Source organism: Castanea sativa, chromosome 11 (assembly GCF_040712315.1).
Source record: "Castanea sativa cultivar Marrone di Chiusa Pesio chromosome 11, ASM4071231v1".
NCBI classification, from domain to species: Eukaryota; Viridiplantae; Streptophyta; class Magnoliopsida; order Fagales; family Fagaceae; genus Castanea; species Castanea sativa.
Genome location: NC_134023.1, coordinates 60356693 through 60376250, shown reverse-complemented (window position 1 = coordinate 60376250; position 19558 = coordinate 60356693). Strand labels below are relative to the sequence as shown.

The 19558-nt window shown below is 33.2% G+C and overlaps 1 protein-coding gene and 1 pseudogene across 1 annotated transcript; both read left to right on the top strand.

Annotated features, from left to right (window-relative positions):
• Positions 1-776: 776 nt before the first annotated feature.
• LOC142616848 (putative LRR receptor-like serine/threonine-protein kinase At3g47570) lies at positions 777-4886 on the top strand (annotated as a pseudogene).
• Positions 4887-10032: 5146 nt separating this feature from the next.
• On the top strand, positions 10033-10521 carry LOC142616847 (uncharacterized). The gene has a single exon (XM_075789610.1). It carries the CDS (start codon positions 10033-10035, stop codon positions 10519-10521), a length of 489 nt encoding a protein of 162 aa, XP_075645725.1.
• Positions 10522-19558: the final 9037 nt, after the last annotated feature.

The following is a 19558-nucleotide window of genomic DNA, read 5'->3' as shown; positions in this document are numbered from 1 at the left end:
GAGTTGGAGCCTTGTTGAATTCTTGGACTCGGAAATTGCTGGGTTCTAGTTGTATTGGGCCATGTAAATATTGTGTCCAGCATTCTCTCTGGCTATGATCCCCAGCTCTTGAATTTATATGCGTCTCTTCGGACTGAGCCGAAGGCAGCACATCCAGAAGTTCCCAAGGCGAATGAAAAGAGCATGTCAAACTTGCCAAACAAGATTCTTGAAGGAGAACTTATTCTATACTCACACATGAGTATATGACAATATCACTTCTTCTGGCTTCTGTAATGGAAGACATCATTAGCTTCTATACTTGAATATTGCCCAAGTTCTTCAGTGCTCACAATTCTCTCCCTTCTCTGAAGATACAATTAGTTTCTAACCCCAAAACTACGGTGTTGTTTATATATTATTATGTATTTATAAGACTAACACGTATTCCATGATAAACTAGTAATAAATTCTTTCAAAAACAATGAATATCCTTGTGGAATATTTCATGTGCTTAGGCAGGTTGATTAACACTACGCGCTAATCCCAAGCTGAATGATTATTTCTTAATTTTGTAGTGGATTAGGTACATATGCACTACCTCGCTCTTGAAATTTCCCAGAAATTAAGTTTGTTCCTACTCTACCTTCTAATAAATATGTGTTTTTCCTTAAGTACCAAAGCAGCGAAATCAAACCCAGACTCTTTCACAATAAGACACCCAATTGTATATCTTAGCAAAAAACAAAAAAAAGAGTTTGTACCAAGCTACGTGACTGTGGATGGGGCTTTACGACATGAGTTCAGCTCCATCATCCTCATCTTTTTACATGCATGCTTTTATCCTTCTTGTCTTGTGGTGTGGCTTGTTAGTCACCTCTGTTGTTGGCGAGAATAATGAGACAGACCGGTTAGCATTGCTTGCGTTCAAAGCCAAGATCACTGATGATCCTCTCCAATTTATGAGCTCTTGGAATGATAGCATCCACTTTTGTCAATGGCGAGGAGTTACTTGTGGCCGTCGACATCAGAGGGTCATTGTGCTGGACCTGCGAACTTCGAAACTGGTAAGCTCCATATCACCACGTGTTGGAAATTTAAGTTTTTTGAAAAATCTAATACTCTCAAACAACATCTTTCATAGTGAAATTCCTTCAAAAATTGACCGTTTGCGCAGATTGCAAATCCGACATTTGTACAATGACACATTTAGCGGAAAATTTTCAAGAAATTTATCCCATTGCACCAACCTCAAACAAATTGATTTCGATTGGAATCTTCTGGATGGGAAAATTCCTGCAACTTTTGGCACTTTGTCAAAACTACAAGTCGTTTCTTTTGAAAAAAATAATTAGACAGGAAGTATACCACCTTCTTTCGGCAACTTTTCCTCTCTAGAAGTGTTTGCTACAGCTTATAATAACTTGGGTGGGAGTATCCCTACTTCTTTTGGCCAATTGACGAAACGTACATTTTTTGGTGTCGGTGTAAATAGGTTGTCTGGAAGAATTTCTCCCTCAATCTTCAATTTGTCTTCGTTAAAAGATTTTTATGTAGGAGACAACCAAATCCAAGGGCATCTTCCATCAGAAATAGGTATCACTCTACCTAATATCGAAAATTTTGTCATTGGCACCAACCAATTTACTGGACCTATCCTTATTTCAATATCTAATGCCTCAAATCTAAAGCTACTTGAACTTACAGACAATAAACTAAGAGGAAGAGCTCCTTCTTTGGAGAAGTTATATAGAGTTTCATTATTTACAGTGGCTCTTAACGAGCTTGGAAATAGAGGGGTAAATGGCTTGAGTTTTCTCTGTTCTTTGACAAATTCTACATATCTAACCAAGTTACTGATAAGCCTCAATAACTTTGGGGGAGAGTTGCCCAAGTGCATTGCCAATTTCTCAACTACTCTCGTCTTTTTGAGTCTAGGAGATAACAAAATATTTGGAAACATTCCTCTTGGGATAGGAAATCTAATCAATTTGGAGAATCTAAATATGCGGAACAATAAATTATCAGGTAATATTCCTTTTGAAATTGGAAAACTTCGAAAGTTACAAATTTTGGATTTATCTAAAAACAATTTCTTAGGGAATATTCCTTCCTCTCTTGGAAATTTAACTCTTTTGATAAACTTGTATTTAGAGGCTAATAATCTTCAAGGAAGCATCCCTTTGAGTCTTGGAAAGTGTCAAAATATGATTTTTTTGAATCTTGCTAATAACAATCTCAGTGGTACCATATCATATCAAGTCTTTAGTCTCTTATTCTCACTAATTTTTCTAGACTTGTCAGGCAACAAATTTACTGGTGTCCTTCCCATAGAAGTAGGAAATTTCATAAATCTACAAGAGTTGAAAATTATTGAAAACATATTGTTTGGTGAAATTTCTGCAAGTATAGGTATTTGTATAAAACTTGAAATTCTTGCAATGAGAAGCAACTTCTTTCAAGTGGTCATTCCTTCATCTTTGGAATCATTAAGGGGTCTTCAAGCTTGAGATCTTTCTAAAAAAAATTTCTCTGGAAATATTCCAAAAATCTTGGAGAGCTTTATCTTCTTGCAGTTATTGAATTTGTCTTATAACGATTTCGACGGTGAGGTACCAAAAAATGGAGTTTTCAAGAATACAAGGGTAACTGTGATTAAGGGCAATGGTAAACTTTGTGGAGGCATGTCTAAGTTTCATCTTCTTGTATGTAAATACAATAAATCCAAGAAGAGGAAGTTGATTCCTTCCTTGAAGCTAATAATCTCTATATTATCAGGCCTTCTTGGAGTAACTTTGGTAATATTATTTTTACTTCTCCGCACTTTAAAAAGAAAAAGAAGAGAAAATATTTTAAGTAATTCAGGAAATTTACTTTTGAATGTATCTTACCATAGTCTCCTAAAAGCTACAAATGCATTCTCCACCACTAATTTAATTGGTGTGGGTAGCTTTGGATCTGTGTATAGAGGAACTCTTGATCAAGATAGTCATAAAGTTGCTGTCAAGGTACTCAACCTATTGCACCATGGAGCTTCCAAAAGTTTTATTGCTGAATGTGAGGCTTTGCAAAATATCAAACATCGGAATCTAGTGAAGGTACTCATAGCATGTTCAGGCGTTGACTATCATGGTCATGATTTCAAAGCATTGGTATATGAGTTCATGACTAACGGCAACCTAGATGGGTGGTTGCATCCAGATTCAAGAAGAAATGAGGTTCCTAAGGAAAAAATGAATTTGAGTCTTCTTCAACAATTGAATATTGCTATCGATGTTGCACATGCATTGGAATATCTTCATTATCATTGTCATACACCAATTGTTCATTGTGAGCTTAAGCCTAGCAATGTTCTTATCATTGACGAAATGATTGGACATGTTGGTGACTTTGGCTTGGCAAGGTTTCTTCAGAAGGCTACCCAAGAGTGTTTCACTAATATATCAAGCTTTATCGGATTAAGAGGAACAATTGGTTATGCTCCTCTAGGTGAATATCTTTTCCATTTTGAACATTAAATTCTTTTCTTTTCATAATATTTCTTAATGTACTTCCAAGCATGAAATTAACTCAATGAAGCCTTTAGAAGATGGAGCATGTCCTGAAAGATATTTCCACTTGTCATTATTTTTTCCTTTTATATGCCACTAAAGAGCTCTTTCAAACTTGTATTACTATATTTTTTTTAATATGAAACTAGATCAATCATATTGTAAATGTTATGTGCAATTGCATAATATGATATGAGAAACGAGGTGTCAATTTATGGTGATGTCTACAGTTATGGCATACTATTATTGGAGATGTTCACAAGAAAAAGGTCCACTGATAACATTTTCGAAGACAACTTGAGCCTTCATGATTTCGTAACAGGAGCTTTGCCTGAACAAGTGAGTAACATTGTGGATCCTATTATTCTTTGGGAAAATGAAGATATGGAAACAAGGAGAAATGATACTCATTCAAAATCGAATAGGAAGTCCCAAAATTCTAGAGTGCTTGATCTTGATATTTGGAATTGGAGTTTCTTGTTCTATGGAATCTCCAAGAGAAAGGATGAACATCAGTGATGCTGTAGCTCAATTGCACTTGATTAGAGAAAAGCTCCTCAAAACAAGAATACGCCGAGAAAGAGTTCAACTTACAAGTAAATTGTTCATGACACAGTACTTGTTGCTCTAACACCCACTCCAAACCTTTATGGAGGGAGGGGGATCATATATCCTACACAATGCCATGTGCTTGTCACATACTTTCTTTTATTCTAGCGAAATTGATAATATTGATGCCGTGAGAATTTTGTTTACAAGATGGTACTATTCATCCAATTTGTTTTCTATGATTAGAATAAGCTCGTTTTTTGTCCCCCGCCCCCCTAAAAATGTTTGTTGAAAACCACAAAAATCAAAATGAAGTTTAAGCTATTTTTGATTTGGTGATACCTACTGGTGTGGTTGAGATTATTGACACATGTTTACACTGTACTTTTTATAGTCTGCCTTGATGACTTTGACAGAGACATAGGCTTAAATTACTCCAAATATTTGGTAAAATTAAATTACTAGGAACGATTTAGTTGTTTTTAATCTTAACTATCTCACAGGTACCTGGATAACCATTTCCATAGAACATTTAATTAGTTTGGGATTCATTAACTTAACCTTCTTGCATTATTATGAATTCTCTTAGTAGCAAGACTAAAACTAAAAATAGTTTTTCAATTCCTTACTCTTGAAGGGAAAATTTCATTCACCGCATAGCATCAATCTATTTTGAAAACCAAAGCATGTTCTTCCTATACATAGAAATGATTTCCCTTAATTCAATGATTTTGAAAGATAATTTTCTTTCTTGAATGCAGGTACAGAGGGCCAATGACCCTATTGGAAGTTGCCATAATAGCTTGATGAGGTTTTGATTTTGTATATTGTTGGAGCAAATTAATCAGGCTTGTAGCATCTCCTTATGTTTCTTTTAGAAATCGCGTATAAGTTTCTCTTGTATTTGTCATAGTTTTCTTGTTTAATTATCTCTGTATTTGTAATGTACTATTGATTACCTGGTTATGGCCTAGGTCTCATGTAGAAAATGAATTCCAATATGCACAACAAAGTTGTGTCATGAAGTAACGGAGACACAAATGAAGATGAGGAAAAGAGAAGAAAAAAAAAAAAAATTAAAAACCATAAGTTTAGGATATTTCTTTTAAACAGTAATATCTAATATATTTCAATTTTTTTTTTAAAGATTTGAAAAGTAGCAAAACCATGGTATTTAACAACATATTCTCAAGACTGCGAACAAGGGCAGACAGAATGACAATATTGAAAATTGAAAACGAATGAAAGTTGAAGAACTTTATTGAAAAAAAAAATGAAACTACGGAGAAAAAAAATTAAAAACATGCCAAATTTAGAGAGCGCAATTTATAATTTAGTCCATACTTGAATTTGTTAAAAAAAAAAAAAAATTGAACCTTTTTACTGTACTGTTTCTCTTGTTGCACTTACTTTCAAAATATATAGTGGGCCTGATGGGTATACGGCATAGCTGAAAGTTCTAGACAAGATGGGACTTTCTCTCTCAATCCTCCCATTTTTTTTGTTGGCATCTTAAATTGTAGTTCTATGAATAATTTAGTTGTTAAGTTATTTTCTAAGGTGAATGCAGGGCTTGATGCCTTGTATCCTTGGTGAAATTTGAGAAGAACAAATTGTGATCTAGCTAGAGGGGGGGATACTTCATACATCCTACCTGATTGTGAATCATTTGATGATCCTTTGGGTTGTGGTGCAAACTGCAAAGGATGTTGAAGATCAAACATTTAAGGAAAGTCCACCAACCCAGTCCATTGAGGAAGACCAAATCGTTAACGAAAATGCACCAACCCAATCAACAAAGTTCTACCTGTGTCATCAGCAAAACAAATACAAGATGAAGGCAATGAATATGATCTTGAATATAGATTGTATAAGTGTTGGGATTTTGTTTCCCAAAGTTGTATTACAAATTAACAAAGCTCTATAACGGTCAACAGATTTTTGCATTGCAAAAAAGAAAATAATAGACTATGTGGATGCAGGCTTTCATGGCCGAACCATGTTAAAATTGTTGTCTTCTTTCTTTTGTTTGCTTTCATTTTCACAAAGCAATTTTACATCTTGGAGCCTTGGATAGCACCAACATCTAGCCAACAAGGCTTCTAGTTTGATAATGATTAGTTCCTTTGTTACTGCAAATTATTACCACTAAATCATATGTTTGTCACCCACAATTTGATGATTATGTACAAGAAAAAGCGATATTTTCTTGCAAGATCATACCATTAAGGTTATTAAGAAGCACCCAATAGTATTTATAGATCTTGTAATGAGAGCCATTTTATTCTTAACAGGATGATGGGTTGATGGAAAAAAATATTTTGCACTAGACCAATGAGACTCATTTTTGAAGACCGACCCGCGTATTAGTGATATATGGGTAGCGTTTGGATCCAACTTATTGTGCGTTTGCGTTTTGTACATCACGTTTCCTTCTTCTTCTTCTTCTTCTTTTTTTATTTCAGCCACAATTGTTGACCTTTCCGCCTTATATAGTGCACATCAGTTAGTCCCGTGCACTGTTCACGGAACCTACAAACTTTACTTTTCAGCCACTTTTTTCATTAAAAATGGGTCTCACAGCACTATTCACACATTTAAAAATTATTTTGCTACAGTATTTTCAGTTTTCAGCAATAAGTTCAAAATGGGTCTCATACTTACGCATTACGCTTTTCCAAGTAATTGTATTGGGCCGATCTTGATAGTGAGAAGGGCCAGTAGCATGTGGAGTGGGTACCTTTTTTTTTCTCTTTTTTTTGAAATTGGAGTGTGGACCTTGATTAGGAAGTCCAACAATCTTTTAATTCAGTCATTAGCTATCTTTGAGCATTAGTATTGATGGTGCTAAAAAACCATATTGCTATTTTTAACACCACCAAAACTAAAAAGTATGTTGCAATGGTGGAGGGAAAGCCAAAATATTTGGCTGTTGAATTACAGTGCACAACCTAAGATGGTTGTGCACTGTAGCTAAGATGGCAAAAAAAAAAAAACAATATTTTATTAAAAGTTATATTATTTTATTGTATTGGTGGTGGTGGTGGTTGTTTATTGTAGTAGATATATTATTTTATTATATTGTTTAAAGTGAGGTGGTAAAATAGATAAAATAACTTTTTGTGGTGCCAAATTGCTAAATTTTTGGCTCCACTAATACTGATGTTCTTAGACATTTGTCAAATAAATATTTCCCAGGCAAAAGTTTCGGTTTATTTTAGTATAAAAATTTATTTCTTCTTATACCACCTTTCAAAAACATTAACATTATATTTTTTACTCTATTAAAATATTAAAATTTTAAAATTTTTTAATTGTTTCTCCTCATCTCATACATCAAAATTACCATCTTCTTTTTCCTTCATTCTCGAAAAAAAAAATGAAGAAAAATGGACCATAGAATGAAAATTTACTAGACTAGAGTAGCTAAAATGAAAAATGGACCATAGATGCATAACTTTAAACATAATGATGTGAGTAATTTTAAGATTAATTGGTCAAAATTTAGCATTTAGGTCATTTTGCATGGACCAATACAAGTGCTCCAACTATTTTAATAAATATAAGACACGCCCAATTTACAATTTTACAACATGATGAAATAAAAATTATGTTTACATTATACTTGCAAGGTAAACTTACACTTGCCTCTTTTTGTATGTCTATAATACAAGTTTGCATTGTAAGTACAATACAAACATATAAAAGTAAGATAAAATGATCTAAAATATAAGTGATAGATACTTTATGTCCATTTATTACATGCATTCAACCCTATTTTTTTGAGGAAAAAAATAATAAAATGTGTTTATTTAGGTTTTTGGAAGAAGTAACGGGATTATGGTTTCAAGAAATTGGGCCTATGTTATTAGAAAAGTTAATGGGTTTGTTAGGTTCTAAGTACTTAGGAACTAATGTGTTAGAACTCTAATATGTATTGTTGGCAAACTATGATCAAAATAGGTGTCTAGTTATGTTTTAGACCTGCTCAAAATATGTGATTTATGTAAAGTTGGAATCGAGTTAAAAGGTAAACCCTAAGCCCTAAGCCCGTATGACGTGTAGAGTTTTATGTTTTGCCCTAAGTATAAAAGGTAAACCCTAATCACGTTTTTGAGGTTGCTCATATTGCTGTTTGTGTGAATCTCTTGTGAGATCTGAGAGGTGCTTGCCTTCACACAAGCTTGGGATTATCAAGAAGGAGATTTCTTCGAGAGCTTGATGATCATTCAGTTGTTGCCACAAGAGCTTAAAGATACACAAGCGGGGGTGTTTGTATTTGCTGGAGAATCCAAGAAAGAAGGAGTCCATGGTCTCAGAGCTTGCATGTGGTCGTGTCAATAAGTTTCTACTGGTGGATAGCAATAGGATGTTAGTGGTCTAAGTCACTATTGTATAATTTCGATTATTTCATAGTGGATTCAGGTTTACCTTGAGGATAGCTAGGTTAAATCCTCTCCAAGTTTTTTACCGGTTTGGTTTTCCTAGGTCATCATATCTTTGTGTTTTTATATTCCGCATTTTATATTGATATGATTATATGATTGTGTTAACCTAGATCTGGAATTTGGACTAAGTAATAACTTGGCTTGTTAACTAGGTTAATCCAATTGTGGTTTAAGGGGTCTAAATAAACTTAAAAGGGTTCTTCTTCAAAAGTCAAAAAATCTATTAAACTAGCCTAAGTCCTTCAAAAAAATTCTACTAAAATAGATTAACCCAATCATAATCGCTTTATAATTGGAAAGTTCTGAGGGGCCTATCTAGCCCAAGTCAAGTAAACTTGAATATCAAAAACTTTTTTTAAAATTTTTTTTCCTTCCACCAACAGCACTTAGCAATTCAAATTTCAAACATATCCACACCTAAAAAATGTAAAATATTATACACATTTGCATGAAAATGTATGATATTTTACACATATATTTAGTTTATAATGTAAATTTTACATGAATAGTAGAGGAGAAAAATCACCCCCGTCCATTGTGTAGCAGAAGAAGAGAAAAACCAGCATCGTCCATGTAATGGACGACTACTGTAAACATTAAATGAGTTCCTCATAAATGACATGGGTAACAATTAGCGTGCCAAACTAAAAAAAGCATAATTGATAGACCAACGGGCAAAAGACCATTGAATTCTGTAACGCCCCCATGTTCATTACCAACGGATCCATAATCATAAAGAGAGGCATTTGCTCCCATACTGAGGGGCAAAGACCTACAAAAAAGCACAAAGAATCACAACAAAAGTACGCAACATATGCACAACAACTATCTAGCCAAATAAGCAATTTCTCTATACAATTGAGCTTTGATCTTACTGACTAGCTTGTCGGAGGCTCCTTGGCACATACCACACTGGTGTATTCCAAGCCTACTTATCCCTTTTTGCGGGATTCTGCAGCCGTTGATTTGACATCGTCCATCTGTATTGACGAGGAGTTCAACTAATGATTTTTCTGCATTATCAATTTAGTGCCTTTCGTGGGGATGTTTGCAAAGCCATACAATCTCCCTTTTCTTTACAAAAGAATTTCTCTTGATACCAAATGGATTCCATTCAAGTAGCGCAACAAATTCAAGCTTTGACAGCAAGTGTCAATGAATTGACACGGGCAAATTTAGAGCTAAGGCAGATTGCTGAAGCCCAAAGTGATCAAAGAAATGAAGAAAGGAAGGAGAACAACAATGAAGAGGAGACGGCTGATCCATTGAATCATAGGAGAAGAACACCTAAGGGAGAAAATTCTCTAGGATGGAAGAGATGTTCCACTACACGAAGAGAAAAATGGACGAACTAAGACGTGCAGATTCGGACAAATCTGCATCCAACCTAGACGACATGATTCTAGCTTCCACAACTCAAATCCTTTAATGGATTAAAAGACCCCCTAGACCATGTGGAGTCCATCAAGACTTTGATGCACTTGTAGATGACACCAAACAAAGTCATGTGTAGAGCATTCCTAACTACTCTAAAAGGCACAGTCAGAGTGCGGTTCAACAAGATATCACCAGGTACAATTGCTAATTTTGAACAATTGAGTGAGAGTTTTGTTCGTCATGTCATAGGCGGACAACGCCACAAGAAGCCCATGGGACACTTGCTGAATATCCGACAAGTAAAAGGAGAATCAATGAGGCAATATGTAGATCGCTTCAACAAGGAAGTGTTGCAAGTCTATGTGGTAGAAGACCAAATTACATTGACCACATTCCAAGCTGGATTGTTTCCTGGAGACTTCTATTTCTCCATCACCAAAACTCCACCAAAGACGATGACAAAGTTGCTTCACAAGCCACATAAATATATGAATGTAGAGGTCCAAAGGAATTGTTGGCAAAAGAAGGAAACAAGACAAACACATAGATCACCATCTAGAAGAAGGACCAAAATCCAAAGATTCAATTCGATAGACCTTGTCTGTTCCTTACCATAGGTAACATATCACCTCGTCCATGGAACATTGAGCATCGAAAAATGTATTACTAGTAAGGCCCCATAGTATTTTTCTTAATTCATATCCCTTCCAAGGATTAACTTTGTTTCCATTAAAGTTGTATTCCATTCAAGTCCTTTTATCTCAATAAAAGTGAAGTCTTCAAAGAGAAGAAATAATTTTCCATAAAAATAAGTAACTCAGAAAATACTGATAAAATATAGTATGCTTCTACATATATATGTGTATGGAAAGTTTAAGATCATCATCGTTAATACACAATACAAATTATTATCATTAATACAAGATAATTCGTTAATACACGTTACAAACTACTATTGTTAATACACAATACAAATTACCATTGTTAATACATGATAAATCATTAATACATGACACAAAGTATATCATTCAATATATGATAAATTGTGAATACAAGAAATTATCATTGTTAATACATGATACAAATTATTATCATTAAAACATGATATATCATTAATACATGATACAAAGTATATCATCGATACATGATATACATAGTTAATACACAATACAAATTATCATCGTTCATACACGATGAATCATTGAAAAGTCGATTCACGATACTTAAAGCTCAATATTCTAAATGTTTAGAGCATGTTTAGACCCCAAATTCTTAATTACGGCTTAATTAATTTTAGGCTTAATACACTTAATGCGGAATATACGTGATTAGCAAATTAATTAAATGAAACATTCAACAATTGCATGGATGAACATATAAGTGCAAGGAAAAGATGCAAGGGGCAGTAGGGAAAAGAGACTCAAACCCAAGATAACATGGCAATTTGTTATCGAAGAGGAAAACCAAAGAACTCGGCGTAAAAACCTCTCTACGGTCCTTCAAATCGAAATGATCCACTAGTGAATAAGTTGGAGTACATGGATACCAAAAAGACCCTCCAAGCCTAATCTATCCAATGTACTTGAGGCCTCCAAGCTCCAGCTACCAATGGACTTCTCGGATCTTGTCTTCACTAGCTTTCTAGATCCCGCAATACTGCCTGATTGCATCGCCAAGCCTCACCGACTTATTTTGGGAAACACCCAATGCTTCCCAAGCTCCAAAATACTCTCTACACTCTGAATGGGTATGGGTTGTGTTTGGGTACAAATCTCTTCTGAAGGTATAACAATGGGAGAGGGGAGGAGAAGAGACTACAAGGATTTCTCTCTTGAGGATGAGTAGCTCTCTCTAACAAGGTGGGTGCTGTAGAAATCTTTCTAGGGTTTTCTTTTGAATAGTCTCCTTACAATTTTGTAGGTAATAAGGATACATATAGTATGAGTAACGGGTATAAGAGTCACACTTAAAATTTCAGCTATCAGTGCATCTCGCGGGTCATCTCGTAAGTTGGCCTAATCGTGAGATAAGTCGCAAGATACATTAACTCTTCAGCTTTCGGCATGTGCTCCTCATGTGACCTTCAACTGTCTTGATCAAATATTCACCAACTTAATACTAAACCCATTACAATTAAATCCTACAAAACATAAGCAAATAACTTAATGCAATTACAACACTTTTAGTCATGGAATAAAGCCAACATAAATATTATGTGAAAAACCATAACTTGAAAGATACAAACTATAATTGTTCATATACGATGAGTCATTAAAAAAGTATCGTTGATACATGATACAAACTATCATCATTCATACGCAATGAACCATTAAAAAGTATCATTCATACATGATGAGACAAACTTTCATCGTTCATACACAATGAATCATTAAAAAATATCGTTGATACATGATACAAACTATCATCATTCATACACGATGAATCATTAAAAGTATCGTTCATACACGATACAAACTATCATCGTCCATACACGATGAATCTTTAAAAAATACAAACTATCATTGTTCATACACGATGAATCATTAAAAAAGTATCGTTGATACACGATACAAACTATCATCGTTCATACATGATGAATCATTAAAAAAAGTATCTTTAATACATGATACGAACTATCATCATTCACACACAATGATATAGGCAAGAAACAAAGAGCGAGCTAAGAAGACTTACTAGGAACTAAGGAACCAAGCAGAGGAAAACCAAGAAGACGACCTAGAAGAATCACCTGGAGGAAAGAAATAAAAACCACAAAAAATAATGCGTGGGAAACATGGCAAATGGTTGAGTTGGGTTGGGTTAATCGAGTTGCAAGCTAAACTTGCCGGGTTAAAATACAAGCCATTTTAAATGGGTTGAAAATGGGTGGGGCCAATCTAGTTGCGGGCAAGTCGGGTGGGTTCAGGCCAACCCGTATTTTCACATAATAATAATAATAATAATAATAATAATAATAATAATAATAATAATAATAATAAACTAAAAAAAAATAAATGTAAAATTTTTAGAGAGAATAAATCAAATCAATCAAAGAAAAAATTGTACATAATACCCTTTGTTTTGTTTTTTTTTTTGGTTGTTAAGCGGGCACCTACTATTATTAGACTATTTGTGTTATTAGTATACATGTAAAGGGAAAAAAACAAACAAACCGATAAAAATAAAACTTTCCATATCTTTCCAATTCTGATTGTTTTGTGCCTAACAAAAATTCTTTACGCTCACAATAACAAAATCTTCTATGTTAATAACTCACAGGCATAATGCTTATAATTACAAATTTACAACTTGAGAAAGAGATAGATTTTAAGGAGCACAAAAAGTATATATTAAGTTTGCACACTAATGATATGGACTTTTGGACTTTTTCTTTTACTTTAGTTTTGTATTGTGCAAGTTAGACTTATTGTTTGTTACATAGTCCTAGTATTTAACTCTACTACTTAGTATTTGACTTAGTGTTAGATGTTTAGCAGTGTAGACGGGTAGTTGTAAATGATTTTTCATTTTGTATTTTTTTTCCTCTACTACTTAGTATTTAACTTAGTGTTAGACGTTTAGTAGTGTAGACGTGTAGTTGTAATTGCTTTTGTCTTTTGTATTTTTTTCATCTACTACTTAGTATTTAACTTTGTGTTAGACATTTAGTGGTGTAGATGCTTTTTCCTTTGTATTTATTTTCTTTTAATTAATTAGTTTTTTAATAAATGGGGGAATGGCCACTGACACTGGTGGCTACTAAATGGCTAAATTGTGTCTATGCAGTGCTTTATGTACTGATGTCTATACACCTGGCACATTGGTATGTAGTCTAAATATATTTTAGATAAAAAAATAAAAATAAAAAAGGGTTGACGGGTTAGTCGAATCGGACTGTGTTGGCTTGCAAAAAAGGGGTCGGCCGCGGGTTGGCCAGTTTTTAATTCAGGATAAAACAGACAAATTCGGGCTAGGTCAACAATTTTTGGTCTGTTTTTACATGTTTAGGCAAACCCAAGAAACGGCTCCAACATGTCCAAGTAATCATAGAACGGCATGTGTCATGACGAGACGGAATATTCCAACCATGTTTGTAAATACGACGGCAAGAATAGAGGGGCAACAGAAGAGGAGAAAAATCACCCTCGTCCATTGTATAGCAGAAGAAGATAAAAACCGGCATCGTACATGTAATGGACGACTACAGTAAACATTAATTGAGTTCCCCATAAATGACATAAGTAACAGTTAACACACTAGATAGGCAAAAGCGTAACTGACGGACCAATGAGCAAAAGACCATTGAAATCTATAATGCCCTTGCATTCATAAAGAGGGGTCTTTACACCCATCTTGAGGGACAAAGACGTATAAAAAGGCACAAAGAATCACAACAATGGTACGCAACATAGACATAACAACTCTAGCCAAATAAGCAATTTCTTTGTACAATTGAGCTTTGATCTTAGTGACTAACTTGTTGGAGGCTCCTTGGGACACACCACACCAGTGTATTCCAAGGCCTACTTACCCCTTTTTGCAGGATTCTGTAGTCATTGATTTGACATCGTCTATCTGTATTAACGAGGAGTTCAACTGACGATTTTCTACATCATCAAATAGTATAATAAAAATTAATAATTTTACCATTCTTTAACTATGACGACGGTTTTGGATGAACACTATGAATTTGTTAATCTTGAAAAAAAAAATTGTCCCTGATAATAATAATAATCAATTGGAGCACTGATTTTTTTTTCCTGCTATGTTAGATATTTCTTCATAAGAGTACAATGGATTGAATAATGAATGTGGCCACGTGTGACTTACGAGACCCGTCAATCCGCCAAGCACGATACAAAGGAAAGTTATGAATAAAAAAGCTAAAACTAAAATCACTTGTTGATGAACGAGACTCATATGTCTCATATATATATATATATAAAAAAAAAAAAAAAAAAAAAAAAAAAAAAAAACTCTTCTTCTTTTTTATAATTATTCAGCAAAAACTCATTATCAAAAAAAGAGTTTTTGCTGAATAATTGGAGTGTGGACCTTGGCTATACGAAGTCCAGAAATCTTTTAATTCGGTCAATATCTATCTTAACCATAAAAATCAAATAAATATATTCCATGCAAAATTTTCTGTTTATTTTAATAAAAATGTTATGTCTTTTTAGACCACTTTTAAAAACATTCACATAATAATATATTTTTTATTTTATTAAAAAATATATATATATATTTTTTTTTTGTTTCTCTCTCATCTCATACATCACAATTACCATCTATTTTTTCCTTTATTCTCAAAAAAAGCAAAAAATGAATAAAATTGACTATATATGCATAACTTTAAAGATGTGAATGATTTTTAAGATTGATTGGTCAAAATTTTGCATTTAGGTCATTTTATTTGGACCAATACAAGTGCTCCAACTATTGCAAAAAATTTACGACACGCCCAGTTTACAATTTTACAACATGATGAAATAAAAAAATTTATGTTTACATCGTACTTGCAAGGTAAACTTACATTTGTCTCTTTTAGTGTGTTTATAATACAAATTTGCGTTGTAAGTACAATATAAACATATAAAGGTCTGATGAGATGATCTATAGTATAAGTGATAAATACTTTATGTCCATTTATTACATGACCATTCCTCCCTTTTTTTTTCTTATCAAACGTCCCTATAGTCGCTAAAAAAAAAAGGATATCTCTATAATCGCTCAAGTCCTCGTAGTCAATGAGGACTAGGGGAAAGTAATGCATGTAATAAATGGACATAAAGGGGAAAAGTATATGTCATAAAGAATATGTCATAAAATTCTCAATGGATTAGTTTTTTTTTTAATTTTTTTTTAAAGAATTTTAACTTATGATGTTTGCTTTTTGATGGTAACTTTTTATTATCGGTTTGTGTAGGTAGAAATTGAACCTCATATTAATCTTATTCAACTATCGGAAACTTTACCAATTGAGCTAAATGGATTAGGTGAATAGGTGTGAATAAGAAACCATTGGTTTATTAATGGTATTAATCCATAATTAATCTTCAGGACACATACTGATCATAGAGGTGTATGGTCAATTGAAGTTTCAATCTAAATTAATTTACCGAGCACGGACACTGCACTTTTCCAAATCTTTAATTGTTAAGGGGACTATTAGATCTATCTTCTTTCGTCAAAAAAAGGGGACTATTAGTAGTGCGGCAAGTGAGAATTCAGGAAAAATTATAGCATTCCATGTGGATCATGGGTCACCGTCTAGGCGCCTATTACACGGTTTGATTAATAAAGATTATCAGACCGACCATAATCCCCAAAAGTTTCTTGCAATCTTGGACTGGGACCATAATCCCCAAAAGTTTTTGAAGAAGCTACTTTGCCATACCTAGGATGAAACATGTACCAATCTAATACTTACACGTGGCTAATTATGTAACTGACTTCATGCAAAACGACAACACATTAACTAAAACCTAAAACCAACAACTTGTAGTATATTTCGAACACTTATAAGATAGTTGTTAACTGACATGTCGTATGAACTCAATCAACTATACGGCTTAGTCGTTTATCTTCTTCTTCTTTTTCTTTCTTTTTTGAGAGTTTTAACTTATAGCGTCCACTTTTGATGATAGCTCTTTTATTATCAGACTAAGTATAAACGGGGTTTGAACCCCAGATATCTTATTCAATCATCAGAGATTTTACCAGTGGAACTAACTGGAACCCACTTCTTCTTTTTTAATCTGTATATCTTTGTACAGGATGCTAGTTTTCCTATGCTATCTTAACCCAATCTTAACCCACACATCTTGCTGTAGATCAAACTGTAGCAGCATGTAAATTTTTCCATTCCCAAATGTGAAATGCGTTTTGTGCATTTTTGTAAAAAATAAGAGCTATTTTGCAGTTTTAGCTCCCCGGATGGATGGGAATGCTTGATTAGATAGCGTTCAATAAAAATAAAAAGATTTTTCAGTTTGAGATTCATACATGGGTTCATCCCAAAAAAAAAAAAAAAAGAAGAAGAAGAAGAAGATTCACTCTTGGGTTTCAACTTCAACCAATAATTCAAAAAGCGACCAGCAAAAATAATTTCCCTTGAACACAACCATTGTACAATCAGCTAGCCCGCTCAATATTTACTGCCTTTCTCTCTCTTTTCTGCCGGTCAGTTTCTCCTCTCTCTTCTTTTTATTGTGTAAATAGTGATTTAGTTAGATTTAGAAGGTCACGTGCTTCTCGCATGCTCATATTCTGTTAGTGTTTTAACATGAAACTAGCTAGAGTATTGATTTGGCAAGTATATATAGTTTAGGGAGTAAATTGGCTAATAAAAAAGTTTAGGAGGTGTGTTGGCTACTAGTTCAAAGCTTAAGAAGTGTATGAGCATTTTTCCCAAATTATTTCACATAAAATTGCAAAGTATGATGAAAAGGCGCAATCAATAGGCAAAAGCACATTTACTAAAATACTAATATAATGGTTGTTAGGTTTTTGGAAAATCTTTGCAAAATTTACCTAACCGATGAAATAAAAAAAGGCAGAATCCAAAGATACCTTTGGAAAATCTTGGCAAACTTGACTTGCGGTCTTGCACTATCAACTTTAGACTTTGCAAGAGTCTTTTAAGTAACTCTACTTTGAAATCTCCCCTTCCAAGTGGAGATTCGAGATTAATTACTTGATCAAAAAGCAAAAGCACATTCACTAAATTACAAACATAATGGTTGTTAGGCTTTCGGAAAATCTTTGCAAAAACTTACCCAGCCAATGAAATAAAAAGACAAAATCAAAAGATGCTTTTGGAAAATCTTGGCAAACTTTTTTTGAGAAGGAAAAATCTTGGCAAACTTGACTTGCGGTCCTGAATTATCAACTTTAGACTCTGCAATATCTCAAAAAAAAAAAAAAAAAAATTGCTTGGTGAGATTCACACATGGGTTCATCCCCCCCCCCCCCCCCCCTCCCCCCCAAAAAAAAAAAAAACATTCACACATAAGTTTTCTTATTTTTTGAACATCACGTAGTTTTGAGTCACTATGCTATGAAAATAAAATTCAACTCTTATATAGAATTTTTTGTTATTTTCAATAAAAATATTTAGAATTCAAATCTCTTATTTCACTTTGTAACTTAAAAAAAAAAATCCTTATAGTGCAATTAATTAAGGATTCAATCAAATTCTTTATACTAAGCATGCTTAAAGTCTAAGCCATTAGTTTTTTTTTTTTTTAAGGGGGGAAAATAACAAATGTGTTTAGCATTTGTTTAGCATTAGTTTTTTTTTTTTTTTTTGGAAGAAGTAACGGGGTTATGTTTTCAAAAAATTGGACCTCTCTTAGAAAAGTTAATGCATTTTTTATTCAAAACCTAAACTAAGTGATAATTGCTTTACAATTGGAAAGTCCTAAATAAGAGTCACTTTGTAACTTTTTAACAGTGACTATGTGAGCTACAAATTGCTTTGGGTTGTCTATACCTTGACAGTGACCCATGTAATTTGACAAGGGCTGATCAGAAGTCCAACAATCTCTTGCAATTCAATCATAACTCTCCTATAAACTTAGGTCCCGTTTAGGAACGGTGTTTGAACAACAAAAATTGTTTACCAACATGTATTTCCATACACTTGCTTCAAGATTTCACTTTTATTTATTTATTATTTATAAGAGTTAAGTGATCAAGTATCTCGTCCATCTAATCTTAACACTTGGATTCGAGACGTGGAAAATATTAGTACCAGAGTTAACAAGGTTATTTAGAGCGGGAGTTTAACTCTAGAAAAGTGAATTGTTCCCACTATTCCACCTTTTCTTAATCAACAAAGGAAAAAAAAAAAAACAAACAATAACTCTCTTACACATAAAAACCAAACAAATCGTATGTACAATAACTATATTTTTCAATAAATTTAAGACCCACTCAATTTGCAATCTCACACAATTTTACCACATGATGAAATGATCTACTATAAGTGATCCATCACTTTTTATAACATTTTAGACGAATGACCACGTTTTTTTCTATAATTTTTAATCCCCCACTTCAACAAATTATAGAATTACTTGCTAAAAGAAAATTCAGTGGAACATGGTATTTCGTACATTTCACTTCTAAGTTCTAAAATTGAGTAGGGTTAGTAGCTTTGGAAAATATTGATGGATAAAGTTTCTTTCTAAACTAGTTTAAAGAAAAATGCTTTAAACTCTCACTAAAAACTTAACATGACTATCTATTTTGAAAATTTAATAATTGGATTAAATGTTCTTTATGTTCTTAACATGCATGTCAAATTTCTTTTAAATTTAATATTATTTACTATTTGATTCATAAACTTATTTTTTATGCATAGTCTAAAACTCCAAAAACATGAATTTAGATTTTTTTTTTTTTTGATGACATAACTATCGATATTTTATTTTTTTGAAAATTTGCAAACATAGAGGATATAATAAGAAAATTCAATCTAGTGGTAAATTTATCATAATTCACTTTCAATAAATTTATAAAAAAAAGAAAAAGAAAAAAGAGGAAGAGTCTGAAAAAAAAAAAAAAAAAAAAAACATTTGTCCAATATTGAATGAGGTCGATAGGGGAAGTTTCCTCCCTTTTGTTATATTGTCAAATGTCCCTTATTAA

What these genes read in the sequence shown, in the direction of transcription:
- LOC142616847 (XM_075789610.1), top strand. Translation starts at nt 10,033, where the DNA reads ATGTGTAGAGCATTCCTAACTACTCTAAAAGGCACAGTCAGAGTGCGG.